Here is a 27,175-nt window from a genome sequence, read left to right on the forward strand (position 1 = left end):
GCCAAACCAGAGATCCAGGTGTCGGTCCCCCAACAAGGGTGGGATGTGAGCCTGCCATGCTTCAGCCCCTGCTCCACTGCTGCAGCCCAGAGCCTGAGCCACCTGCTCCTCACACCAAGGAGCATCTGCCACCTCACCAAACCCCCACCATGCACCCCAGGGCAGTGGGAGCAGCGATTATTTGGGTACCTGGCTGGGAAACCTGGAGGAGGGGGGTGATTTTTTGGAGATGTTTAAAGTCCTTACTCCCCATCTCAGCTTCAAAAACCTTGTGTAAAAGCTGAGGGTGTGATGAACTGAGGGAGAAAGTGCTTAAGCTGATAAAGAAACCCGAGTCCTGCCCCACTAAAGGATTTCTGCTGTGCTTCTCAAAACACTGCCTATCTCATGCGCTCACCCACAACGTTTATAACTCTTAAAAAGCCCCGTGGAGTTCCCAAACTCCAGGCTGCAGCAAGGCCAAGGTACGTCCCACCGGTCCAACAGGAGAATCGCAGAAAGCAAGCACAGTGCTGAGATGAAAAGGAATTAAAGCTGGGAAGCAGCCAAGCTGCCGGCTTAATGATCCCCAGAGCTGGTCCCAACCCAGGGAGTAGGTGAAAAGCTGCGAATTATCCAGCGCTGCTGGGCACGCCTGTTTGGAGAGGCTCCACAGGAGACCTGATGGAATCACAGAATCACAAAATCCCAGGGGTTGGAAGGGACCTGAAGAGCTCCTGGGGTCCAACCCCCCTGCCAAAGCAGCTCCCCAGCTCATATTGCACAGGGCGGCGTCCAGACGGGGCTGGAATCTCTCCAGAGAAGGAGACTCCACACCCCCTGGGCAGCCTGTCCCAGGGCTCCCTCACCCTCACTGGGGAAAAGTTCTTCCCCAGCTTGGTGTGGAACTCCCTGTGCTCCAACTTGCAGCCATTGCCCCTTGTCCTGTCCCCACAGACACTGAAAAGGGGCTGCCCATTCCCCCTGCATCCCATACTGAAGATATTGATAACCATTAATAAGGTCCCCCCTTAGTCTTCTTCTCTCCAGGCTGAGCAGCCCCAGCTCCCTCAGCCTTTCCTCACAGGGGAGATGCTCCAGGCAAATAGGGGTTTCTATAGGGTGTGTGGTGCTACCCAAGAAGGTCAGTGCTGGGCCTCCCACCCTTCAGACAGTGCACCACAGGCACAGGGAGAGAGCCAGGCCTGCCTGATGCACAGAGCACAGCTGGACACAGCTGGTCCAGGGCAAAGCACACCAAGTCACGCTGGCAAACATCTCCCCATCCTCCCACTTACCTCCCGACCCAGCGCACCTCCTCACCCCCAGAACGGGAATAAAACTCTCTGGGAAGGCCAGGCACCGTGGGTTGGCTTTGATGTTTATTGCTGGCTCGGTGGCAGGGCAGGGCAGGGCATGGCTGAGTCGGCATCCCGGCAAGGTCGGGCGACGCGGAGCAGACGGTTTCGAGTGCACTGGGCCTCGCTGCAGGGGGGGTGCGAGCTGCCTCCCCCACCAGCACTCACACCCCCTCCCCGATGGGGACGATGCTGGGACTGCCCCCTGCTCTCGGGATGTGCTGGGTCAGGGCAGGGAAACGGGGCTCGTGCTGCAAAGCAGCGGGTGGTTATCGGTGGCGGCGAGGATGGTCGCTGCGGGAAGGGTCTGGACAAGCCCTGAGCGAGCGGAGAGCCCGGCTCCTGGTGCCTCACTGCGAGTGGATGAGCGCCCCGGCACCCTGCCCGAAGCCAAAGCCTTTGGGACCGAAGTTCTTGGCGTAGCAACCTGCAGAGGATGGGAAGGGAGAGGCAGGTGAGGCTGGGAGCTGAACACGAGCAGGGGCTCCCCTCCAAGCCAGCGCTGCCTGGACAGGACAGGGTTTGCTGTATTTGTTGGGCAAACAGGGTGGCCCCAGGCAGGGATTCCCCAGCTCAGCCAGCCCCCCCCCCCCACAGCATGTGGCTGCCAGGGCCACCACCTCCCCAAACTGCAGTCCCACCCCGCTCCCTGCACGGGGGTTTTCACCCCCTGCCCGCACCCTCCAGAGTCCAGGGGAAGGCAGGGGGGAGGCAGCACTCACCCTTGCAGTAGATCTCCCCATCTTTGTCTGCCAGGGTAGTGGACTCCAGGCTTTTGCCACACTTGGCACAGCGGAAGCAGGACTTGTGCCAGGACTGTGGGACAAGGAGCAGAGCCTGGTCAGACAATGCCCAGGGCCAGGACAGCAACGCTCTGGCTACCAAACAGGGTCAATGCTCTGTTTCTGACCCAAAACAGTTGGCAAAGAGGTCTGAACGGGATGACAGCTTTGCTCTGGGAAGACCCAGCAATCCTCCCAGCCCCAGGAGCTGGGGGATAAAGAAGAAACATCAGGTGTGGTCACTGCTCCCATGCTGGTCTGCTTTGAGGGGGTTTCTCCCACATTCACACAATAAAACTGTGTGAGGAGCCATCACCCCCCTCTTTGGAGACTGTCCTGTCTGAAGCAGCATGATCAATCCACCAAGCTCTCCAGCTGAGATCCACCACTGCTGTAGGTTGGTTCAGGGGTGACAGCAGGCTTGGGACACCTGCCCCCACACGACTACAGCTCCAAGGAAGGCAGCAAGCAGATAGTAAGAATGCAGAAATCAGCCAGTGTTTAAAAATAACACCCCCCCCTGCGACGGACGGCTCTGGTCCCCTGGGGATAGATGAGCTCACAGCCTGTGAGCAGACCTAGGGTAGCCAGAGCTGCTCAGGGAGGAATTTAAATAAACACTTTTGAAAACATGAAACCTTTTTTGGAAGAAAATGTGAAATTAGGGGGCTGGAGGAGGAGGAGGAGGTAGCAGATGGAGTCATCAAGTAAACATTAGCACATGAAATACATGCTCTGGAATCCTCTCTGGGTTTGTTTGAGTGGAATTGTTTTGCCAGCTTTGATTCCCAGTAAACATCCACCCCAGAAGCCTACCAGGAAGCTCAGATCATGATTTTAAGGGTACGTTTGGCTTCTGACCCTGGTCTGACCTTCTCCATGTCCATCAGAAATCCCTGCACCTCCAACTAGGGTTTGGTAATGTTAGGAGGCTCTTTCTGTTGACCAGATGCCTCCTTGCCTTGTCTGGGGACAGAGAACAGACACAGAAACCCCAGGGAGGATGGAGCACCACAGGGGTGACCCAACGTCACCGGCGAGGCAGTGAGGCTCTCCCAGGACAGCCATCCCATCCCCTGCAGCACAGAGCCAAGCAGCCTGACCCAGGTCCCAGGGCTGGCAGAGCAGAAGATGTCCCCAGCCTTACTGTGGGTTTCCCAGAGCTGGGCTAGGATAAGGACACAGCTCAGGACACGAAGGACCCTGGTGAAGGGGTTGAACTTGACATCAGAAGTGCCACGACTGCCCCAGAGTGTCCTTGACATCCAACCCTGAGCAGCCCACCCACAGAACAGCCCAAGAGAGATGCACCAAGCCCACACCTCCAGCAACCCTGCCCTGCCTGTGGCCAGTGCTGAACACTGGGATTCATTCCCTGCCTGGAACGTGGGCTGCAGCATCCCCATCTGCCACAGAGGGTAGAGAGGGCTCCCAGGATGGTGCTCTTGTTCAGTAGGCAGTGGCCATGGTGCACATCACTGCTCATCCTTCCAGTGTGTCTAGGAGCAGGGAAACCCACTGGGACCTCTGCTGAGCAGTGTATTTCTCTCCCACCTACAAGGGATGCAGCCTGGAGAACCTGGTTTCCAGGCTTGCCCAGCTCTCCTGTCAGCGTCAGGCTTCCAGGGAAGCATGGCCACTGCACCCCAAGCCCATCCTGGTCTGGAAGTGCTGGCAGCCCAGCCTGTGGCAGCCCTGGGGGGGGGGGGTCAGGTCAAGACCTTCCTGAAGCCACAGCACCTCTTGGATGTGTGTGCTCCAATCCACTCCACCCCCCTGCTTACCTTTCCAGCTCCGATCACCTTCTCGGCTGCGTACACGGCTTGGCCACAGCGAGGGCACCCATCAGACCCTCCCACCTTCTGGGCCATTCTGGATGCGTTGGGGTTGGTGGGTCGGTGGGGCTGGCTCCTGAGGATGGGAAGGAGTTCATGGTCAGATCTGCACTAGCAAGGTAGGAGGAGGAAAAAGCTTTGTGCTCTGGGGGGTCCCCAAGATAAGAAGGACATGGAGCTGTTGGAGGGAGCCCAGAGGAGGCCATGGAGATGATCTGAGGGCTGGAGACCCCCTGCTCTGGAGCCAGGCTGGGAGAGCTGGGCTGGTTCAGGGGAGAAGGCTGCTTCTGGGGAGAGCTCAGAGCCCCTTCCCATCCCTTGAGGGCCTCCAGGAGAGCTGAAGAGGGGCTGGTGCCCAGGGCAGGGAGGGCCAGGCTCAGGGGAATGGCCTTCAGCTGCAGGAGGGGGATGGAGAGGGGCTGGGAGGCAGAAATCCTTCCCAGGGAGGGGAGAAACCCTGGCACAGGGTGCCCAGAGAAGCTGGGGCTGCCTTGGGATCCCTGGCAGGGTTCAATGCCAGATTGGATGGGGCTTGGGGCACCCTGGGCCGGTGGGGAAGGTGTCCCTGCCCATGGCAGGAGGACACTGGGGGGGAATCTGAGGTCCTTTCCAGTGCAAACCAGTTAGTGGTTCTATAATTGTCTGATAAATCCCAGCCTAGTTTTGAAGTGCCCGGAGCTTCAGGCACAACAGGTTGATGCCTATGGAAACTCCAGCCTCTCGTGGCTGCATGCTAGCAGGGGCTGGGCAGCATGCTCAGGCAATGGCGACTTGTCCCATCAAGTCCCATCCCACCCTGAAAACAGGGTTCAGTGGGTTTCCCTTGAAGACCAGAAGAGCAGGACGACCCACACAGCACTGCTGGAGGTTCAGTGTGGGCTACACAGCCAAAGCATCACAAGCAGGGGCAGGTGTGGGGGAGAAGGTGCCCACAACAGTCCCAGCTTTGACAACAAGACTTCAACTCACTCTTCATATCTGATTCCCAGGGATTCGCCCTTGTCAGTGCTCAGGGTTCCTGCTCCCTGCCCGAAGCCGTAGCCCTTGGGGCCGTACTTCTTGCCATAGCAGGACTTGCAGTAGATCTCCTCTCCATGCACAGCAATAGTGGTGCTGTCCAAGTTCTTCTTGCACACCACTGGAAAAGAGGGAGGGCCATGCCATGAGCCTGCACATCCAGAGCTTGCTAATTAGCTGGGGAAAACAAGTCCTCACAAGGGGTAGCACAGCTCAGCTTTCAAGGAGCAAGGAAACCTCAGGGAAGATCCTGGTTCATGCAAACCAGCAGGAGATAAGGATCACAACAAGAACTTTGTCTGGCTTTAAAAGGAAGCAACCACCAAACCTACAAGGTTGATAGCAAGAAGAAGCTCTGTTAACCCCCTGGATGCTGGTGTCCTGCAGATGCACTTAAATCAGGGAGGGCTGAATTCTCCCTAGGATTCATGGCAGGATGAATGTCCCTGCCCCACTGCAGCTGCAGCTCTGCCACTCTCCTCATCTGCTGCAAATACATGCTCAGGGGGAATAACATAAGGAAATCTGTTCTTCCTGGTGTTCAGACAGACTAAAAGCTGACCTGCAGCTGCTTCCTCAGCTGACACACTGGGAATTCTTTGGCACGTCACACTGTTGTGCACGGTTGGCTCTCTGTGTCCTGAGACCACCAGAGAAGGTGATCATAGTGTGTCCCCCTGATCCGTGCCATAGTGAGGGTGTGAAAAGGGTGATCTCAGGTGAGGAACTCAGCTGGGTGCTCAAGCCTTGGGGATCCTTATAGGACATACGATGGGACAAAAGGAGACAGCAACCAGGCTTGGGGTCCCAGCGGAGCCCATCCAGAGCTCGAGCTTGTTGCTGGGCTCAGGCCATAGAATCATAGACTGGTCTGGGTTGGGAGGGACCCCAAGGATCACAGAGCTCCAACCCCCTGCCACAGGCAGGGACACCAACCTCCAGGCCTGGAGCTACACAAGGTTGCCCAGGGCCCCATCCAACCTGGCCTTGAACACCCCCAGGGATGGGGCACCCACCCCCTCTCTGGGCAGCCTGTTCCAGCCCCTCACCACTCTCTCTGCAAAGAACTTCCCCCTAATATCTAATTTAAACCTTCCCTCCTTCAGCTTCCCTCCACCCCCCTTGTCCTGCCATTGTCTACCCTTTAACAAGCTGATTCCCCTCCTGTTAGTAGGGGACTGGTTTTCCTGACTCCTGTCCCAGCTCTGATCTCAGCCTCCATATCAGCTTCCAAACCCTTCCTGGAACATGCGCCCAGGAAGCTGGCACAGGAGGTGAGCAGCACCCAAAGGCACTTGCAGTAATCTCCAGTGTTTACCTGCCCTAGTGCAGGACCCAGACGCCTGGGGGAGAGTCCACGGGGCTGGCAGAGAGCCCTGAAACAGCTCCTGTTACAGCTGCACACAGCCTCCCTCATCCTGCTTACATGCCTTAAATGTCGCGGCTTCCAGCAGCCTCTCCACCAGCAGAGAAGTTCCTTGGCCTTTCCCAGCGTGGCAGGAATGCAAACAGAGCAGAGCTGCCCTGGCTGAGCACTGCAAACCACAGCCTGGGGGAGAGAGGCAGCTTCCCTCAGCCCAATTACTAAATATGGTGCAGAGAGCCCCGTGTGCTGCTGCTGGGAGGAGGAGGTGGACAGGGGAATGTCTCCTGCCATCTAAGGAGGCTCTGGCAGGGTCCCCTGGCCCACCACAGCAGGAGCTGGGATGGAGCACGCATCCCTGTTGAGGAAGAGAAGCTCTGGTCCCATAGCTGCCAGGCTGGTGTTTGGAGGGGTCTCTGCATTGCCCTGGAGCTCATGGGGAGCAACACTGGTTCAGACTCGCAGGAGGCAGATCAGGTCCCTCTTACTTAAAGAGTTTTTTTCTCAGGGGTTTGAGTGAACAATCCCAATGGGATCTGCCTGTCTCTCCCAAGGGAAGGCTCTGACCTGAGATGGGTCAAGCTCTGACCTGAGAGTCCCTCACTTGCACTACCCACGGTCCCTCCGAGAAGCAGCAGAAAAATCCCTTCCCAGTCCACTTCCTAGAACTCACCCTCCAGCACCCAGCTTTCTGCATCCCTGAAATCCCAGCCTGCCACACTCCTCCAGTTCAGGACCCTTTGTTTTCCTCAAAGAGCAGCAGAGCTGCTCCCCAAAACAGTTAGAGAAGAGCTGCTGCCACTTTCAGAGGGACAACAGCCTCTCCCAGCCCATTCCTGCTGCACACTATTGACTCAGCTGGAGCTGACCCACCCAGTCAATCACCCAGTCACTCCCTGTGCCGGCCCCTCGCCCAGGGCACTCTGGGAACTTTGGCTCCTTCCTGAGTATTTTTCTTTTACTGCAGATCAGGTCAAAGTGTTTGTTTTTCAGCCCTAAAGATAATGAGTTCCTCACTGAGGCCCAAAGGCAGCGCTGGGGAACAGCCTGGGGAAGGCAGGGGTTTGGTGCAGCTCAGCATCACCCGCAGCCAGTGGCACAGCACAGGCACTGGGAACCACAGGCAGCACAGTGGGGCTGGCAGGCAAATCCTGGCCTGAATGGGGAGGGGGATGGCAGAACTGTTGGGGTACACATGCAGCATGATCATGTATGTCTGCAAAGCCCAGGGACAGGAGCGCTGGCTGTACTTGGCGCTGGACCACTCCCTGGTGCCTTGTTTCCACCAGCAGCCATGGAAAACCAAGTGTAGAGCCTTGCTCCTGGGAAGGGATAACTGCTTGTATCAGTACAGGCTGGGGGTGACCTGCTGGAGAGGAGCTCTGCAGAGAAGGACCTGTGGATCCTGGTGGGTGACAGGGTGGCCATGAGCCAGCAGTGTGCCCTGGGGCTGAGAGAGACAATGGGATCCTGGGGGCATCAGGAGGAGTGTGGGCAGCAGGTCACAGGAGGGGATCCTCCCCCTCTGCTCTGCCCTGCTCAGGCCCCACCTGGAGTGTTGTGTCCAGTTCTGGGCTCCCTGGGATCAAACAGACAGGGATCTCCTGGAGAGAGTCCAGAGGAGGGATATGGAGGTGATGAAGGGCCTGGAGCATCTCCCCTGTGAGGAAAGGCTGAGGGAGCTGGGGCTGTTCAGCCTGGAGAGAAGCAACCTGAGAGGGGATCTGATCAATGGTTATCAATATCTGAAGGGTGGGACACAGGGGACATGGGCAGCCCCTTTTCAGTGTCTGTGGGGACAGGACAAGGGGCAATGGCTGCCAGTTGGAGCACAGGGAGTTCCACACCAAGATGGGGAAGAACTTTTCCCCAGTGAGGCTGAGGGAGCCCTGGGACAGGCTGCCCAGGGGGTGTGGAGTCTCCATCTCTGGAGAGATTCCAGCCCCATCTGGACGCCGCCCTGTGCAATATGAGCTGGGGAGCTGCTTTGGCAGGGGGGTTGGACCCCAGGAGCTCTCCAGGTCCCTTCCAACCCCTATGATTCTGTGAGTCTGTGAATGACCTTCATCCCCACTTTGGTTCCACAACCCCTTCCCAAAGCAATGCCTTGTGCCTGCTTCCATGGCTCCTGGAGTCTTGCTTCGGGCTCTGGGTGCCAGTGTGGCAGGGCAGCAGCTCTCCCTTGCAATGCCACCAGTGGATGCAGTACAATGGGACCACAGTCCCTGGACTCAGGTCCTCCACAGATGGCCAAAGCCAGTGGTGAGAAAGAAGGGAGGGAGCATTCTCCACCCTCCTTATCTGAGGCCACAGAAGAACCAGGACTTCCTGCTGCAGAGCGGGTGCAGTAAGGACACAGCCGGCCACCCGCCCTGGGCAGAGCCATTCTGCACCTCCCCAAATCCTCTAGAGCCAAAGCAAGGTTTCCAGCCTGGACACTCCCATCCATGAGAGCTACTCTTCACGCTGTGCAGGGAGCAGAGCTGTGGCAACAGACCCTCTCCCCCACATCTGCACCCCTCTGTGCATGCCACAACCCAACCCAAGTATCCAGTATCCATATGGGTGGATGCAGGAGCGCAGCAGGGATCAGCTCAGTGAGGACACTGGTATTTCCCCTTGCAATAGGTCTACTGAGCTCAGTTCTCACTGTGTGGCCTGCTCACAGCCCCCAGCTCTGCTTGCTGCCCCTACAGAACACAGCATGTCTGTGCTCCCTGCTGCAATGGGATGGTGAGACTGGGAACGGGTACAGGAACCAGCTGAGGAAACGTTAAACCTCAGTGGGGCCCTGTGGCAAGGACAGCCCTGATGATGCACTCCTGCATCAGCCCAGAGCTGCAGTAGTGAGCTGAGGAGCCCTCAGTGGGCACCAGCCACATGCAGACTCCTGTTAAGGCAAGAGGGGGTCACTGGCTCTGCCTCCAAGGGCAGGGGACAGAAACCTGGGACCACACAGGCTGAGGACTCTCATTTTTTTGCTCACAGGTCCTGCAGCCCCTGGATGTGGATGCCCCAGGTTGAAGAAGCCGCTCTCAGCACCCTAACTTCTCACCTGTCCCTGCCCTGGTGTCCCCAAGGGGATGGGAAGGGTGTCTGGGGACCCGCAGCGTGAAGCCAAGGGGATCTGCAGGTTCCTGCAGAGCAGAGGAAGGGACCTCCACACTGTGTTACTCCACAGCCAGATCCCGTCCTGCTGCCTTTCCTGGAGGTGACCTTGGGTCCAGATGTACAACAGGGACACCCTGTTGCACCCTGTGCAACAGTGGATATGCAGGCAGGCTGGAAGTGATGCTTTAGCAGGACCACACCTTCTTCCCACCACTGATGGGGCAGAAGGGCAGATCCTATGCCAGCTCCTGAGGCTCAACCACCTTTCTAGTGTGGCAAAGCCACTAAGAAGACTAAAGCATCACCTCAGAGCTTTGCAGGGGATGTGCCACCTCCTGCCACCACTGTTTGGAGAGTCCCCGTCTCGCTCTCCAATTGTGAACATCTGGAGACAGTCTAGAAAACTCAGCCCAGCCTTTCCCCAGGGTAGGGACAGACTCAGCCTTTGCGTGGGTGCTGGCTGAGGTCAGCCCTGACAGCCTGGATGGCCCCTGGTGTCCTGGGATGATCTCTATTCCCGTAGCAGAGCTAACTGCTCAGTCTGGAGGCCGGCAGAGAGCCTGCCACACAGCCTCCAGCACGGGGCTGTTTGCAGGGGAGTGTTTCCAAGCCCCCAAACAGGACATGACGGGGCACCCAGGCGGTGGAGAGGCAGGAAGCCAGGCAGGAAGGGTCCAGGAAGGGCTGGTACTCACTGCACAAGAAGCAGGACTTGTGGAAGCTGCTGCCTTCACATTGCACCTCCTCAGCGAAGTACACTGCCTTCTGGCACACACCACACTTCTTTCCTCCTCCCCAGTTTGGCATCCTGCAGGAAAAGCACAGGGAGAAGTTAGGGACAGAGGGCAGGCAGGGTGCTGGCCAGGGGGGAGGCAGCAGCCACTCCACAACCCCACATCCAGACACCACCCATGCTGGCTGCTGGCTGCAGGGATTCAGGGGCTGCTGGTGAGTGGAATCAGCAGCACACCAGGGGCCCCATCATTACAGCACCCAGCAGCCACTGCCTTCTCAGCACCACTGGTCCTGCCAGCCAGGAGCAGCAGGAATCCCACTCTCCTGGAAGCCGTGGGGCCTCTCAGCTCCTTTCTGCACCAGGGAAAGGAAGGAAGTGGGACAATGGTGGGAGACTGCACTCACAGAGCCACCCAGCCCTCCTTAAGCCACAGCCCTGCCCTTACCCCTCCACAGGGCAGCCACGGCCAGGGTGACTGGTCCTTGGTGCTGGAGAGCATGTAGGAAACAATTCCAGCTTCTCCTCCCTGAACAGCTCTTCCATTTCTGACACTACAGGGTCAGGGTTCTCCAAAGGCAGGACCTGACTCCTGATACCACCAAATGCAGCAGGCTCTGGCATCATGTCCCCCACAGCATCATTAGCTCGTGCCATGCCTGGCCAACCACTCACACCCTCCCTCTGTACTCAGGTATCTGAGTCTCCCCCAGGACTGGAGGTACCATCACCAAGGGTGGGAAACCAGCAGCCCCAAGGACACAGGTGCACGTGCAGGGCAAACACCCGAGCACCAGCCTCACCTACCATGCAGGACAGAAATGCTTCTACTTCTCTCTCCTCTTTCCTGAAAAGCATCTGATGGGGCACAATCAAGAGGCCCCTTGATCTGGAAATTTGCAGATAGCCCCAAAATACCATGAGGGGGTAACACAAACAGCAGAGCTCCAACACAGAGGGACCTTGATGCTTCTGAAGCCACAGGGATGACACTAACCTCAAGACATGCAAACCACAAAGTCCTACAAGGAGATTCTGAGGGAGGCAGGCTGGTCAAGTGTGGTTAAGAGAAGGCTAAGGAGGATCTGACAGCAACTGAGGGTTGCTACAAAGACAACAGAACGCTTTTTTGGTGGTGCCCAATGATACAAGACAGGTATCTGCAGTTTGGGAGGTCTCCAGAGACCTCTCAACATCAACACTTCTGTAATTCTCTATCCTCCACCCACTTGGGAACATCAACAGAAGCCACCCCCCCCCCCTCCCTGCTTCACAGGCACAGCCACAGCCACGTGCTTCCCAAATCCTGGACAGCTAAAGCAGCAGGACCAGGTCCCAAAACCCAAACATCCTTTTCACCCCACCCCACGTGCCACCCCACAGCACACACAGGATCTCATCCCCCACCTCAGCTGCGTGGCGATGGACAGGGGGGTCTGGATCTGCCAGGACACACCTGGGGTGCAGCCCCCAAGCCCACTCCTTGAGCTGCTCTGGGTCACTGTGAGCTGCTGAAAGAAGCCCCATCTCTGGGTCTCTGCCTGCCAGGCAGTGGGGGGATGGATGCTGAACACAACAGCACCGGGGCTGTGGGTGTGAAGGGATGAGGGATGCCGAAGCACCGCAGACCAGCTGCTCTCAGGCACTGTGAGACCTCCAGCCCCTCCGGTGATGGGAAAGCTGAGCTGGGCCCTGTATGAGAGTGTTTTGTCTGGCAACAGAAGAGGGAAAGTGATGCCAGCCGGGCACAGACCGGGCAGGGCGTGGGGCAGGGCGGGGGTGCAGCTCCCGGATGCCAGGAGGATCTCAGCACAGGACAGACAGACAGAGGGTGCTGGCGAGGAGGCTGTGCTGGCTGCAGGACCACGGAGCTGTGTTCGGGGTGCGACTGCAGCAGCCGGAAAGCCCTTTTCCCAATGCCCACGGGCTGGGCTTCCTACCGCTGCGCAGCTGGTGCCAAATCCCGCCCTTCCCGCTGGGTCGTTCCAGTCCCAGCCTTTGGATTGCCTTAAAAGGACACAAACCGTTTCTCTCCAGAGCCTGTTTTTCCCCCCCTGCACCAGGAGGAGGGACCGACCTGGGTCAGGAGTTTCCTTGGAGGGCAGAAACATCCCGCAGCATCCCCCGGCCAGCCCAGGCAGCATCCCCACCCCCACCCCGGCCAGCCCAGGCAGCATCCCCCACCCTGGCCAGCCCAGGCAGCATCCCCCCCCCGCAGCATCCCCCCCCACACACACACACACCCCGGCCAGCCCAGGCAGCAGAGGTGCCCAGAGGTGCCTGTGCCTGGATGATGTGGGATCCCTTTTGCCCCCCATGCCCATCTGTGCTGGACCCGTTGTCAGGAATAACATGGCACAGGCTATGTGTTCCCTGGGCCCCCCATCCCTTTCCACACCCTACAGCTGGCAGACCCCATCTCTGGGACTCACCAGCCCTAAGTTTTTGGGGTGGCCTCATGCAGGCAGCCCCCACATCAGCCTGGCTTGGAGCTGGCTGCTCCCCTGTGCCTCCACCACACAATTTATTCTGCTTTACAGCAGCAGAGAAGGAGGAGAAGACTCGGTCTGTCCCAGCAGCACAGTTGATCTGCCCAAACAAAGTGGTGACACCTTCCTCTGAGCTGTCTGTAACTCCACAGGAGGAGAAAAGCTGCTTCTGGGTGAAGTTCTTCTGATGTTTTTCCACAAGAGAAGATCAAAGGTTTTGCTGCTGGTTTTACTCCATCCCCCTTGGGAAGGCTGCAGGTGCCTCCACATAGTTTAAACAACTTGACTGGGATTTCAGCAGGTGACCTCTGCCACAAAGCACCCAGCAAAGCCCCAAACCAGCAAGACCTCCTGGCACAGCCCAGGATGGATGCTTTTGTGGGGAGGGACCATAAAAATGACACTGTCCTGGGGATACACGGGCTCATGATAGCGAGTGTCTGGGAGCAGACAAAGCCTGAGATAAGATTAAAGCTCATGGAATCCCCTCTTAGTCCATGGGCACACGCTGGGAGCCTGGCAGGCCACAGTGAACAGCAAGAAGCAGTTTATGCTACAGGTCAGTGTCAGCAGGAGAAAACCCCTCAGAGCTTCCTGCTGGCAGAGCTGGGGCCCTGCACCCGCTGTCTAAGCAGCAAAATCACTGCAGGAGCCATCCAGACAGACCCATCATCCCAGCTCCCTAATTAATGACTACTTTAGGGCACGTTGGAGAGTTTGCAATCCTTTCACCATCTGCAGCAATTAGTGACCACAGCCACACTTCTCCTGATCACTATCAGACCCACCCAGGAGGAGGAACAGGAGGTGACTGTCCTCCAGCCAGAGACCTCACTGAGCTTCAACAGGAGAGACACCCAGGGCTGCTTTCCTCCTTCCTGCAGCTCCACATCCCAAGTACCACAAGTCCTGGAGATGAATCTCAGTGTCTGGTGTTGGGCTTTTCAGCTGGTGAGCTGCACTGCAGCACTGTGAGCTACAGACTCACCCATGTTCCACACAGGCTTGTGTGGCACCAGCTCAGGAGGCACTCTGAGCTACACTAAACAACCAGACATAAACCAGTATGGAACCAGTCTGTCCTGGTGCTTTGGGATGCCATCTAAGCTGAGCTTTAAGGGAAAGCAGTGAGCAGATGAAGCCAAGCCAGCAGGAACACAGGGTCACCCTCTGAGAGGTCAGCATGCTCAGGTCACTCTCACCAAAGCAGACAGTCACCAGTTTACCTGCTGGAGAGTAACTGGTTTGTCACTGGAGCTAAAGCAGCACCCGCAGTGGTGGGAGCACCAATTCACCACCAATGCAGCACTGGGAGCAGTGCCAGTTCCCCCCTTCACCCTCTCATGGATGTTACCTGTCAGCTCAACCATTTGAGCCTCTGCAAGAGCTGGAAAACCTGTCCCAGGGGTTCTCCTGACACCCTGCACCAATTAACTGCAGAGTGATCACTTGGTGCTCGAGGAGCTCACTGAGGAGCTCACTGAGGAGCAGGAGGCTCACACTGGCCAACGTAAAACACCCCTTGTTTCCATCTTAATACTAAGTGGGTGGCAGGGAAACACCATCAATGCTCCACAAAGGTCACTCAATGATGTTCACACAGGATCATTACACTGGCAAGGGGATGAGTCAGAGGGGAGGAAACCACAGGAACCCCAAGCCCTGGGGTCTGGCTGCTGTCCCCCAGCTGCATGGCCAGGAAATGAGGCAGCTGTGGGATAGATGGGGTGTGCAGGCAGAGCCCAAAGGAGGAGCATGAGGATAACACAGTAACGCACCCGCAACAGCCACTGTGCCCATGGGGGATTCTCTGTCCCCAAGAAATGGCATCTGCCACAGAGCAGCTTTCGCATCACCTGGGCACAGCTGGAATGGCAGAGGCAAGGTCAGACTGTGTCCCCTGTCCCCCTGCCATGTAACCAGCTGGGTGGAGCAGCAACATGAGGACAGACTGGGCTGGCAAGGGCGTAAATGAGGATTAAAGGTATTTGTGATGGGGTCCTGATGCTGGTGAGCACTGAGATGTGATCAAACACTGAGCATCACCATGAAGAAGTCAAAGAACTGGCCATGGGATGTAGGTGCAATGAACCAAACATCTCAAGAGGCTTTGTCTGGCATGGGAGGAGAAAGTCAGGAGGGTCCTAGTGACCTTCACACATGGCTCAAATACTCCACAGTTCCCAAAGCAACCCAATCAGCATTTGTTTCTGCTGCTGCTGCTAAGGCAGCCTTCAGGTTTGCTGTGCCAGGGAAGGGGCCAGCGTGAGGCCAGCACCACACTGAGCTGCCCACCTGGCACAGCTATCAGGTAGCACCCCCAGCTGCGACGTGCCTGGGGTCACACTGCTCTCCAGCTGCGGCTACAAAGCTACTCAAAAGTTTTGGAACACAACCAGGTCTCTCAAAGAAAAGCCCAATTCTATCCAGAACCAAAGCCAAAAGCATTTCCAGGTATGCTGAGGAAAGCTGGACTGACTCTGACTACTGACTCTGCAGGAACCCAAATCCATAACCTGACCGAGGGCTTCTGCAATGCCCCTTTCACTGTTTGGTCACATCTGTGTCATTTTGTGGGGCCCCACAAGAGTGAAGAGACGGGTTCAGCCACTCCAGAGGTTCACATCCCAGTCCAGGAGGCAACAGAGGCTGGCTGCAAGCTGGACAGGCAGTGCCCACTGACCCACCAGAGGTACGGCACTGGGACAAGCACCCAGCCACTTGCCAAGCAGCATGTCCTCTCCAGGGCAAGGAGTGGTGACAGCGACCACAACACCTCTCCAGCCTTGCCACCAGAAGAGCCAGGAGGTGCAGCAAACCAAGCTGATCTCACACTTGGTGATATTCTTGCACCTGCACTGTCTCACCCAGGCCATCCCCCCCTGTATCTAATGCTGGGACTTGGCAGCATCCAGTACTTTTGCCAAGTGCTAATTAACACCCCTCCTACGCGCTGGCCCTGCTACCTGCTCTGAGGTTTGGAAGGCAGCACCTGAAGCTGTGCTGGAGTGAGCAGCCAGCCAGGTCCTTAGCAGCACAAATCTCCTCTGTAAAGCAACATCAGTGCACACCAGCTGAGAGGATCAAGCCAGCTGGGTCTCCCTGGGTCTGAGCTTTAGTCAGGCTGCAAACTGAAGCGACAGCAAAGCCCATGTTTAGGTGAGGGGATGGGGCACAGGGGCTCCACTCACAGCCCAGCCCAAGACCACAACCCCGAGATTTCCCTTTGCAAGAGGGAGCAGGAACGCTGAGCAGAGGGTTAACGTAACCGCCAGCAGAAAGTCTGGCATCCCAGCGGGAAGTGACCACACGTTGATGCCCACTCGCTGCCGGGTTAGGGAAGTTCACCCCATCTGATGCAACAGCTTTGGCTTCCGCATCTGGTGTCATGTGCGCAGATGCTCACGCTGTTTCATGCCTCAGCGGGTCCCCCTGCACCCCCAACCACCCCACGGGTGCACGGCCGGCTCCAGCCACCAGCCCCGAACCTCATCCCGGCTGAGGTGCCCGGGGGAGGGCTGGGCATCGGGGCCAGCGGGGATGCGGCGGGATGGGGAGAGCCTGACCCGGGATGGAGAGAGAGAGAACCGGCCCCGGGATGGAGAGAGAGAGAGAACCGGCCCCGGGATGGAGAGACAGAGAGAACCGGCCCCGGGATGGAGAGAGAGAGAAAACCGGCCCCGGGATGGAGAGAGAGAGAAAACCGGCCCCGGGATGGAGAGAGCCTGCCCGGGGATGGAGATGGAGATGGAGACAGCCTGCCCCGGGCCGGGAGCAGCAGCAGCCCCGGGGGCTCCGCTCCGCGGGGCCCGGCGACCTTCCCCTCCCCGCCCCGCACCTACCTGCAGCTGGACTGGGCCGGGCCGGGGGTCGGGGTCGGTGTCGGGAGCGGCGCTGGGGCCGGCGGTCGCTCGGGGGCTTTTGTTGGCGGCGGGAGAAGGCGTGTCCCGGAGAGGCGGCGGCGGCGGCGGCTTGTGCTCAGCCCGGCCTGATGTCACGGCGGAGGAGGAGGGCACCGGGCGGGCCGGCCCCGCCACCGGCTCGGGGAACCCCCCCGCCCGCAGCCCCGGCACTGCCGGGCAGCCAGAGCATCGCTGCTCTGGAGACAGAAGCACGGGGAAGCTGCGGGGGGACCGCTCCGAGCAGCGGAGGAGTCCAAGCCCGACGCGGGGCAGCCGCGGCGTCCCCCGGGGCAGGGGGGCTGTCCCTGCCGCCCTGGGGTCCCACTGACCGGCCGCTCCCCCTGTCAGTGTCACCAGACACGGCAGCGCCCAGACAGCCCGGGAGCAGCCCACAGAAAGCGCGGCTGGAGGGCTGGGGGCTGCGGCTGCCTTCTCTTTCTGCCTGTGTGGCTGTGCCAGGGGAACACGGGAGCCCAGAAGGACCCAGGACCTTGGGAGAGCCACACCAAGGCTCCCGGTAACGCTGCTTCCCCCAGAGCTGTCACACGTGGGTTGCCACTGCGTGCTCAGGACACCCAGCAGGACTCTGCAGTCCTGGCTTGTGTTTGGGTGTTCCCTCGTGTGCTCATCCCTGCCCGACCCTCAGCTCTATGGAGTACAACGTCCACTCCCCTGGGACACATCCATCTGGATCTGGACCCACCAGCACCCCCTCTACCCCCAGAAATTGGCAGGGCCCAGCAAACTCGAGACAGGGACAGGAACCACGTGTCACCAGTCAGAGAAAGGACATTCCCTTAGGCATTTCTGGTGTCCTGGAAGACTCCAAGAGGATTCAGTCTATCAACACTCCATCACCTGGACTTGGAGGCCAGCAAAAGGCAGCCCCTTCCAAGAGCAGCTCCACAGGGAGCTCTGGGTGGGAAAGCCAGGAGAAGGGAACAGTTGTGCCAGTATCTGTAGCTGCTTCTGACCCTGGAGGTCCTGAGGCATCTGTGCTCCATGAGGACCTTCCAGCTCCATGAGGACCTTCCAGCCCCTGTAGTAGGTGAGGATGGAGAGAAGCTGGGTGCTGTGGCCACGCACAGGATTGTCAAGCCAGGCCAAGATGCTGTTAGCATCTCTCACCTGGGCTGGCCTTTTTCTACTCCAAACACGCAAGCAGGCATTGAAGCAGAAAAGCAGCCAGCACAAAGAGGCTGAGTGCTGCTCTCTGGGTTCACAGCACCCTTCCCACTTGTTCTCCCCTGAGCATTTTGCCTAGGGCATGCAGCCTGTTTGCTGGACAGCTGAGGAGCCCAGACTGCTCTGGCTACTGGGAGTGCATTCCTGAAACTGGGAGGAAGGGAGAAGGGCTGGGAGGACAGCAGCAGGGACATGCTTCCTTTGGCACTAGGTTTGATAGCCATTTTGCCCTGAGGTCTGGGAAAACAAATCCTGGTCCTGAACCAAGGCCTGGAACACAGGAAGGGGACAAGGAGCACGAGGTGACCGTGCTATTCATGTCCTGTGTGTGGGGAAGGCTTCTGTCACAGAGGACCAGGTGCCTTTTGTCCGGGTGTGGACAATGTGCACGAAAGGCCATCGCTCCCTGGGGGATCCCAGCCCCTGAGCAGCACAGGCCCGCAGCGCAGAGGTGACCTGAAGGATCCAGCCTTACTGGGCACGGCCCATCCAGCAGCTTGGAGCACAGCAGGTCACCGCATCAGTCAGGGACATTGGGTGGCATCATGAACATATCAGCTGGGTGTTCAGGGCCCCACTGAAGGGAGCTTGTGGGTCTCAGTTAACAGCGTCCATCTGTATCACTTAGGGGGCACTACCAGTGCCAGGATGCACTCTGTGACACAAGCACCCTGACATCACCCACCACAGCTGCTCACGATGGTCACGGTCCTTCCACAGGGTTCCCTGAGGCCTTGTAAACAGTTAGACATACCGCAGGGCTGATGTCACTGGAGCATGTGGGGATGAGCATCCTTTTCCCTGGGAGCTGGGAAACCTCTGCCAGATGACATGACTCAGAGGACTTGTCCAACACACAGTGCTGGAGGTGGTGGGAGATGCCAGCCTCCAGCAGGCTGGGACAGACCTGCCCCCTCCAGCTGGTGCCAGTCAGGGGCTGCCAGGTTTTGGAGACTCACATCCCCCTGTTTCTGTTCTCCAGAGGAGCTGGAGTGGGTGTATTAAAAGCTGGCTGTCAGCTTCACAGAGGGTCCCCGCATCCCAAAATTCAGGATCCACTGCTGCAAATCCTGGCTCTGGCCATACCTCTGAGGCTGTTTGCTCTGGAGGGGGCAGCAGGAGATCAGGGGGTGAAGGACAAAACCTCAGCCGCAGGGAGTCAGCGTGGGCCAGGCCTGTCCCCTCCTCAGCACCCATGGCAGGATGATGTTGTCTGAGGGAGGGACGTGCCTCCCTTTCTGGGAGGGCAGAGGTCTCCCAGCCAGCAGACACGCCTCTCTCGGATCATGCATCACGGGGCTGGCCACCTTTCACTGTGGCTTGCTGCAGCCTCTCCATCTACCCCCCAGCACCCTCCAGCCCCAGAGAAAGCAGGGCACAATAGGTTTTCGCTCCAGGGATTCCTCTGGCGTGCAGGAACAGAGGTGCCGGGAGCTGGGCGGCTGCCGTGGGTCCCCACGCCATCTAGTGTTCCAGCGGCGCTGGGACGTGGGAGTGGGACAGGCTGCGAGGCACAGTCCCGGAATCCAGGGCTGCTCGGGGTTGGAAGAGGCCTCTGGAGATCATCTAGCCCAACCTCCCTGCCACAGCAGGATCACCTCGAGCAGGCTGCACAGGACAGTGTCCAGGTGGGTTTGGGATCTCTCTGGAGAAGGAGACTCCCCGACCTCACTGAGCAGCCTGTCCCAGAGCTCAGGCACCCACAGAGTGACGTTTTCCCTCCTGTTGGGATGAAACTACCTGTGTTCCAGTTTGTGCCCATCACTCCTTGTCCCATCACTGAGAAAAGTCTATTCCCTTCCTCTTGACACCCACCCTTTAGATATTTATACATGTTGATCAGAGCCCCTCTCAGCCTTTACTTCTCCAGGCTAAACAGCCCCAGCCCTCTCAGCCTTTCCTCATACAAGAGATGTTCCAGGCTCCTCATCATCCTCATACCCTCCACTGGACTCTCTCCAGTAGCTCCCTGTCTGTCCTGAACTGGGACCCCAGCACTGGACACAATATTCCAGCTGTAGCCTCAGCAGGGCCGAGCAGAAGGGGAAGAGAACAGAACCTCCCTCAACCTGTTTGCCACACTCTGCCCAATGCCCCCAGGTCCCATTGGCCTCCTGGCCAGAAGGACACAGAGCTTGTGTCTTCCAGGACTCCCAGGTCCTTCTCCACAGCACTGCTTCCCAGCAGGTCACCCCTAACCTGTACTGGTGCCTGGGGTTACTCCTCCCTGGGGGCCTGACCCTACACTTGCCCTTGTTGTACTTCATTTGGCTCCTTTCCACCCAATTCTCTCACTATAGGGCAGCGCAGCCTTCTGGTGTGTCAGCCACTCCTCCCAGGTTGGTATTGTCACCAAACCTGCTAAGGGTACAGCCTGGCCCCTCACCCAGGTCGTTGATGATGTTGAGTAAGTGACCCTGAGGCTCACCACCGACAACAGGCACCTGCACCCCTCCCAGCTTCCCAAGCCAGTCAGTGTGCAAGCTGGGAATTTTACCCACTCCAGATCTAGTTCCAAAACCACCAAAGCACCTACTTGGGCCTCAAACTCGCTGCTGGCAGCACAAATCCAGCCTGTTCCAGAAAGGTGCTTTGATGTTATAAATCAAGCAGTGATTTGTAACACAGCAGTTAAGGGAAACTCTGAGAGAAACTGAAGGGAAGGAAACTGCTATTTGAAAATAGTAAGCCAGGGGAAGCACAGAGACACAGATTCTGGTGAGGATCTGAGAGCTGAGACACTCTCATGGTTATCATCTTGGAAGCAGACCTGGGATAGGGAATTTCTGTTCCAAAACTCCCTGCTGAAACAGGATGAAGGCCAGAGCTGGGCTGGGTTTGAAGCAATAGATTGTAGGAAAGCAGTGGTGGGACTGTAGTCACACGTGTAAGGGACATAAGAAGGACATGGAGGTCCTGGAGCGAGTGCAGAGAAGGGCAACCAGGCTGGGGAAGGGGCGGGAGGGCAAATCCTCTGAGGAGCAGCTGAGGGAGCTGGGGGTGTTCAGCCTGGAGAAGAGGAGGCTGAGGGGAGACCTTCTCACCCCTCCACTGCCCTGCCAGGAGGGTGCAGAGAGGTGGGCGATGGTCTCTTCAGCCAGGGGACAGGAGATGGGACAAGGGGCAATGGGCTCAAGCTGCCCCAGGGCAGGGTCAGAGCAGATGGGAGGGAAAAGTTCTTCCCTGGCAGAGTTGTCAGGGCCTGGCACAGGCTGCCCAGGGAGGGGGCTGAGTCCCCACCCCTGGGGGTGTTTAACAGGCGGGTAGATGAGGTACTGAGGGATCTGGTTTAGCATGGGATGGGAATGGTTGGACTTGATGATCTTAAAGGTCTTTTTTCAACCTTGTGATTCTGTGATCCAGGCCCATATTCCATTTCCAAGACAAGTCTGACCTGGCATTGGGCTGCTGTCCCCTGGCTGTGACTGTTAGAGCATAAAGCACACGGCAGCCGATGTTCAGACCCACCAGTGTGCAGAGGGGATCCCATGGGATAGGAACACACACAAACCCCTGCACGTGCAGAGCAGCTCTGCATCCCAGAAACAACAGTGCATAATTCCAGAAGTTTTGGGATCGCTGTTGGTGTGATTTGCAGCCAGTTCTAATGAGATGTGGCTGTGTAGGACTTCTCAGTACCCAGCAGCTCAGTCAGACATCTGGGAATCCCAAAGAAAAGCAGAAAACTCTCCACATATGCCTGGGTAAAATTCCTGTCAGGAAAATAGAAGGTATATTTTAAAAACATAAGTGGCTGATAGTCAAAATCAGGCAATTTTCAGTGGGGCACAGGGGCTGGGGGGAGAGGGGGAAGAGGATGGCCTCCAGCACTGTCCCTGCCTTGCAGATGGGGAAGGTGCTCACAAAACCTTAGCTGAACCACTAGCATGGCTGTGCCATCGCTCAGTGCAAGAGTGATGCCTCCTGTCTGCCTGGCATGTAGCCAGAAGTAATTAAATTCTCAAAGCAATAGATGCAAAATTAAGGAGCTCCAGGTCTGGTCCAGCACGGACCCAACACACTCATCACCATGAATAAGCAATCCTGCTGGGAAGAATGCAATATAAAGTGCAGGAAGGTGGTAGCTGGTCATGCTGGATGTCAGCCCATCTCCTGCAGGTGCCAGGTGTGCTGAGGGATCCCAGCCTCCAGCAACCTGCAGCCAGTGGCCTTTCTGAACCAAGGACAGCAGCTTTGCATTTATGCCCCTGGATTGATTTACTGCCCTTAGTACGTCCTTGCTGCTTTTAAAGCCACCTCCACAGCCAGCACCCTTACTGCCCTGCTCTCAGGAGCTCCATACTAAAACGTGTGAAGCCTTTTTCCCCTGTTGCCCACCTCCAAACCATGTCCTAACTCCAGTTTTGCAACTTTAGATTGCTAATGAACCACAATCTGGCATTCGAACAGCCCTTGATGTGTCCCCTAACTCTGTTCCTTAGAGCTGTTCCCAGTGCCCTGCGTGCTGGGGGTATCAGACACGCTGCCCTGCAGTTCCTGAGGCTTCCCCTGAACTCCGTTGAACGCTCTCGTGGCTTTTTTTAAGGACTAAGGAGCAAACGCCATCTGGCCTGGGGGATTTGTCACCGGTCATTTAGCAGCGTGCTCGTTCTGCAGCTCCTCTCACAAACGATATGAGGCAAATCCTCTGTTTGGCAGCTTGGCACGGCAAAAGAAGCTGAAGAAGACGGACAGCCTCTCCACAGGGAAGGAAAAACGCGCCCTGATGGCTGCCAGGAGACCGGCCAGCAGCACCTTCCCCAGGCCGAGCCTGGCGGGCGCCACAGGCCGCCGAGAGCCGGGCGGTCCAGCCACGAGAGGGGGCTCGGAGAAGGCGCAACGGAGCCAAAGCAAAAACCCCTCCCGGCAACTCCAGCCTCGCACCGCCCGGTCTGGCTGCCGCAGCTCGGCAGCCTGCGGGCCGGGAGCCTGCGGGGCCGGAGACCCGCGGGAACTACGTGTCCCGGGGTCCCGGTGGGCCTCCGCTCCGCGCCTGGCGGCTCCCCGCCTCTGCCGCCTCAACGCCAGCTTGGGAACAGCCGGGCTGTGGGTTTAAGCAGGGGAAGGACTGGAAACGGGCCGGCTGGAAGCGCCGCATCCTCCCGGCCGCCTCAGGGGCACCTGCGCGGGTGGGGAGGGGAGAAGAGGCGGCTGGACCTGGCTGAGCCGGCCTGGCTTCCCTGACAGACGGGGCTCCTTCCTGCGCCAGGCACTGCCCCTCGCCACCCCGGCCCCTCCTTCCCCCATCCACCTCAGCCCCGTACGGGCACCCTGAGCTGCACCGGCCCGGCCCAGCCCAGCCCGGCCCGCCCCGGCCCCTCCCGCTGCACAGGGTAGCCCCGCCGGGCCGAGGCGCGGGGAAGCTGAGGCGGCGCAACGGGCAGAGCGCTGCAATGGCGGCCGGGCGGGAAGGCGGGCGGGGCCGCCCTGCGCGCAAGGGCCGCCGGGAATCGTAGTCCGGATCGCGCCCAGGTGCGGCGGAGCGCGGGGGCCGCCGGGAGCCGCGTTCCTCCCCGCGGGCAGGTGCGGCCCAGCCCGCGGAACTACATGTCCCGGGGTGCCGCGGGGCGCGGGAGGCACGGGTGTGGCGGCGGCGGCGGCGGGGGCGTAGCGAAGATGGCGGCGGGGGCGCTGCGCCCCGCTCCCGGCTGAGGCGCGGCGCGCTCCCTGCGCCTCAGTGCGGCGGCGGCGATGTCGGAGCCGGAGCACCTGGGCGGGAAGCGGGCCGAGTCGGCGCGGCTGCGGCGGGCCGAGCAGCTGAGGCGCTGGAAGGGCTCCCTGACCGAGCAGGAACCGGTGGCGGCGGGGGGCGGCCGGGGCCGGTACCGCGGCGCCGGGGGGTCCCGCGTCCGCTTCGAGGAGGGAGCCGTCTTCCTAGCCGCCTGCTCCAGCGGGGACACCGAGGAGGTGAAGCGACTGCTGGGCCGCGGCGCCCGCATCAACACCACCAACGTGGACGGGCTGACAGCCCTGCACCAGGTACCGGCAGCTCGGGCGGGGAGGGGGGAGCCGGGCCCGGGGCGGGGAGGGGAGGGGGGTGGGGAGCAGCCGGGCCCCGGGGTTGGGGTAGAGGGGGGGGGTAGCGGCCCGGCGGTCCCTTCCCTTCCCCTTCCCAGGCGCCGGGCGGGGAGCGGGGCAGGGGGCTGCTGCTCTGCCCGCGGCTCTCGGCCCCGGGGCGGGCGGAGCGGTACCTGCGGCGCCGGTAGCGGGTGTTTATAAACAAAGCGGTGACAGAAGCTTTGATCTGAGCCTCGTCTTACGGGCAGCTCGGCGGGGACCCGCTCTGTGGGGCTGGGAGGGGGGTGGGGGGTAGGGGGGGGCTGTAGCGGGGCAGCGTGTTCCAGCCGAGCAGCTCCGTGTACCGGCTTCTCTCAGGGATAACAAGGAGTTTAATTAGCCGAGTAAAGCGTTGGGCTGGCGGAGCTGTGAACCTGGCTGAAGTGGCCGGTCTGTTAATGTTTGTGGAACTGGCTTTCTGCTCGGGAGTCCGCTGGAAACAGCAGCCGGACTGGGGGAAACCTCCCGTGGGGGTGCAGCTTTTGCAAGGTCAGAAGCGTCTCCTCGGCTCCCGTGTTTGTGCTGTATCAGAGTTGCCTTGAAACTTCCCAAGCTGTTCTTTTGTTGGTAACCTTTGCGGAGACCAGAGAGTGCCCACACCTCTGATAAGCGGCGTAGATTCCCTTCCTATTCACCCAAACGTGCTGAAGACCATTCCACAGTGGTAGATTGTACCAGAGGGGTTGCAGGAGTTCCTCCGGAGGGGTAAAGCCTTGCTGGTCCAGAGACGTGCAGTGTTTCATCTGTAGCTTTTGCTGTCGTTACAGAAACGGAAGGGAGCATGTGAAATAGCTGCCCTTTAATATTGGGAAACCTGTTGCTGTCTAAAGACTGATTCAGAATTCAGCAGGGCATGTGAAATCGGCATCCCAGATTGTTGCATCTGGTCGGTGAAATGAATCCGCTCTGAATCCCAGCCAGCCCCAGGAAGAAAATTTTCTTAGCTTGAGATCTTGTAGATTGAGCATGTAGTGTAGAGATGGGACTGGGAAGAGAGGCACAGTCCAGGAATAACATCTGGAAATAATGTGTTTGTAAAGAATAATGCTTTAATAGCACAAATAGCAGGACAGTAATTGAGTTGATTAGACTGTCTTCTTTGCTGGGCTGGTATTATTGCACTGAAGCATCAGGGGCATTGGAAAGCTTGGTTCACAAGCTTGCTTACTCGTGGCTGTCAGTGACGTGGGGCAATGATAGTTGCTCATTTTGTTCTGCAGTTCCAAAAATAAGTTATGAAGCAAAGAGCACAGGACCTTGTGGACCGTCAGGTTGACTAAGACTTCAGCTGGCAAAGCAGCGACCTTTGCAATGGCTTGGGTTTGGGTTTGGTTTTTTCATATAGCAGTAACAAATAAATTGTGCTGCTTAAGAAATGTATACAAGCTGTACTGTACATTAATTAGCAGATAAACAGGTAAAGGTATTGACACCAGTAAGAGCTAGTTACAGAAGGGCTGGTTATTGAATCATAGAATCCCAGACTGGTCTGGGTTGGGAGGGACCCCAAGGGTCACAGAGCTCCAACCCCCTGACACAGGCAGGGCCACCAACCTCCAGCCCTGGAGCTACACAAGGTTGCCCAGGGCCCCATCCAACCTGGCCTTGAACACCCCCCGGGATGGGGCACCCACCCCCTCTCTGGGCAGCCTGTTCCAGCCCCTCACCACTCTCTCTGCAAAGAACTTCCCCCTAATATCTAATTTAACCCTTCCCTCCTTCAGCTGTAATCCATTCCCCCTTGTCCTGCCATTGTCTACCCTTTTAAAAAGTTGATTCCCCTAATAACAAATAAATTGTGCTGCTTAAGTAATCTCCAGTACAGCTTGAATACATTTATCAGCAGATAAACAGGTAAAGGTATTGACACCAGTAAGAGCAAGTTACAGAAGAGCTGGTTATTGAAAGCATTTTGTCAAGCAAGAAGGGTGAATCCAAGGTGGACGGGAGTACGGTGGAGTTGGGATGGCTTTGTGAGGGCTTTCCAGCCAGGATTGATTATCAGGCTCTTCAGAAGTATCTGGGTATCTTGCTGATGCAGGTAATGTGATGCTTGGCCAGAAGTGTATGGTGAAGTGCACTGGATTCATGAGACAATGGGCGAGTGTTTCTGGAAGGTCAAAGTTCTTGTATGTATGACAAACCCTATAGTGACAGGCAGGCTGCAGATACAGCTCTGTGTGCGTAAACAATCGTGTCTCAGGTCCAAGTATTGGGTAATGAACTGCAACACCTAGAGCTTGATGCTTGGAAGAGGTTTTTAGATGAGTGAGTAGCCAGGCAGATGTTAGCTGTATGAGCAAGCCTCTTGCATGAAGTGTTTCTTCAGAAACTTTACAGGAAGGGAGGTTGCCCTTGCTTTGAATTTAATAAAAGCTGTTCCAGTGTCCCCCTGATGTGGTACCATTTTCTTCTCTGCATATCTTGGACGGCTCTGGAGAGTGCTGAGATGTTCTTGCACACTCCTGTGGGGTAAATGCTGATGTGTTGGTGCTTTTTTGGTACACGTGTATATTAAGTCTATAACTCTGTAGCAGATTAAAATCTTTCTTATTGTGAAGAGGTGATTGTGAGTTCCTTGACACTAAAGATTAGTTTTCAAACAAAATATGTTTGTTTTCATATTGCTTGGGGGATGATACTGTCTAAGGTGAAGTGTCAGCTGAGGTCCAGCTAGCTCGGGGGTCTTGGGAGTGGTGATTCACACATGAAATGAATGTAGTACAGGTGAGAATTCTTAAAATAACTTCCCTTCATATCAGAACCACAAGGTGTAGATTGAGGTGCTGGAACAGGCTGCCCAGAGAGGGGGTGGGTGCCCCATCCCTGGGGGTGTTCAAGGCCAGGTTGGCTGGGGCCCTGGGCAACCTTGTGTAGCTCCAGGCCTGGAGGTTGGTGTCCCTGCCTGTGGCAGGGGGTTGGAGCTCTGTGACCCTTGGGGTCCCTTCCAACCCAGACCAGTCTGGGATTCTATGTAGGGCAGATGGTGGTGACCAGCTCCATTTGTTTAATACTTGTAGAACTAAACAGCTGTGCAGTGAGGAAGGAAATCCTACACTTTGAATTTGCTTTGTTGAAGGAAAGAGTGGGTGACATCTTTTCCTTTGGTTAAAGAACTTGGTGTAAGGTGAGACTTGCTCCCTACAAGCAAATGTCTTTAGGTAATGGAAGGGTTAACAGTCAATTGACTTAAATTCTCAGAGCTGGCATCTGCTTCTACAGAACCTAAGACCCATCTGACAAATGGAGTTGGTCTGTTTGCAGTGCACCCTGGCCCAGTGCTGTGGTGCTCAGCAGAGCTACAATCACCCTCTTGCTCCTACCCGGCCCGCGATGACTAAGAACCATTGAGTACTTTCTTGCT

General features: G+C 57.6%; 2 protein-coding genes across 4 annotated transcripts in view; one reads left to right on the forward strand and one right to left on the reverse strand.

Annotated features, from left to right (window-relative positions):
- Positions 1-1,347: 1,347 nt before the first annotated feature.
- Positions 1,348-16,613, reverse strand: CSRP1 (cysteine and glycine rich protein 1). The gene is made up of 6 exons (XM_084275866.1): positions 16,510-16,613; positions 10,141-10,253; positions 4,924-5,092; positions 3,904-4,030; positions 2,060-2,153; positions 1,348-1,764 (listed from the first exon to the last, which is right to left on the reverse strand). Exons 2-6 carry the CDS (start codon positions 10,250-10,252, stop codon positions 1,688-1,690), a joined length of 579 nt encoding a protein of 192 aa, XP_084131992.1. The 5' UTR covers position 10,253; positions 16,510-16,613; the 3' UTR covers positions 1,348-1,687.
- A 6,832-nt stretch (positions 16,614-23,445) lies between these two features.
- The window catches only part of PPP1R12B (protein phosphatase 1 regulatory subunit 12B), a gene marked incomplete at its 5' end in the record, with an annotated part of 124,211 nt that continues 120,481 nt past the window's right edge, over positions 23,446-27,175 (forward strand). For all 3 annotated transcript variants that reach the window (XM_084275854.1, XM_084275855.1, XM_084275856.1), the window contains one exon: positions 23,446-23,733. In XM_084275854.1, coding sequence (XP_084131980.1) covers positions 23,446-23,733 — 288 coding nt within the window. The remainder of the gene's footprint in view (positions 23,734-27,175) is intronic.

This window comes from Gallinula chloropus (genome assembly GCF_964237585.1).
Source record: "Gallinula chloropus genome assembly, chromosome: 27".
In the NCBI taxonomy this organism is placed as follows: Eukaryota; Metazoa; Chordata; class Aves; order Gruiformes; family Rallidae; genus Gallinula; species Gallinula chloropus.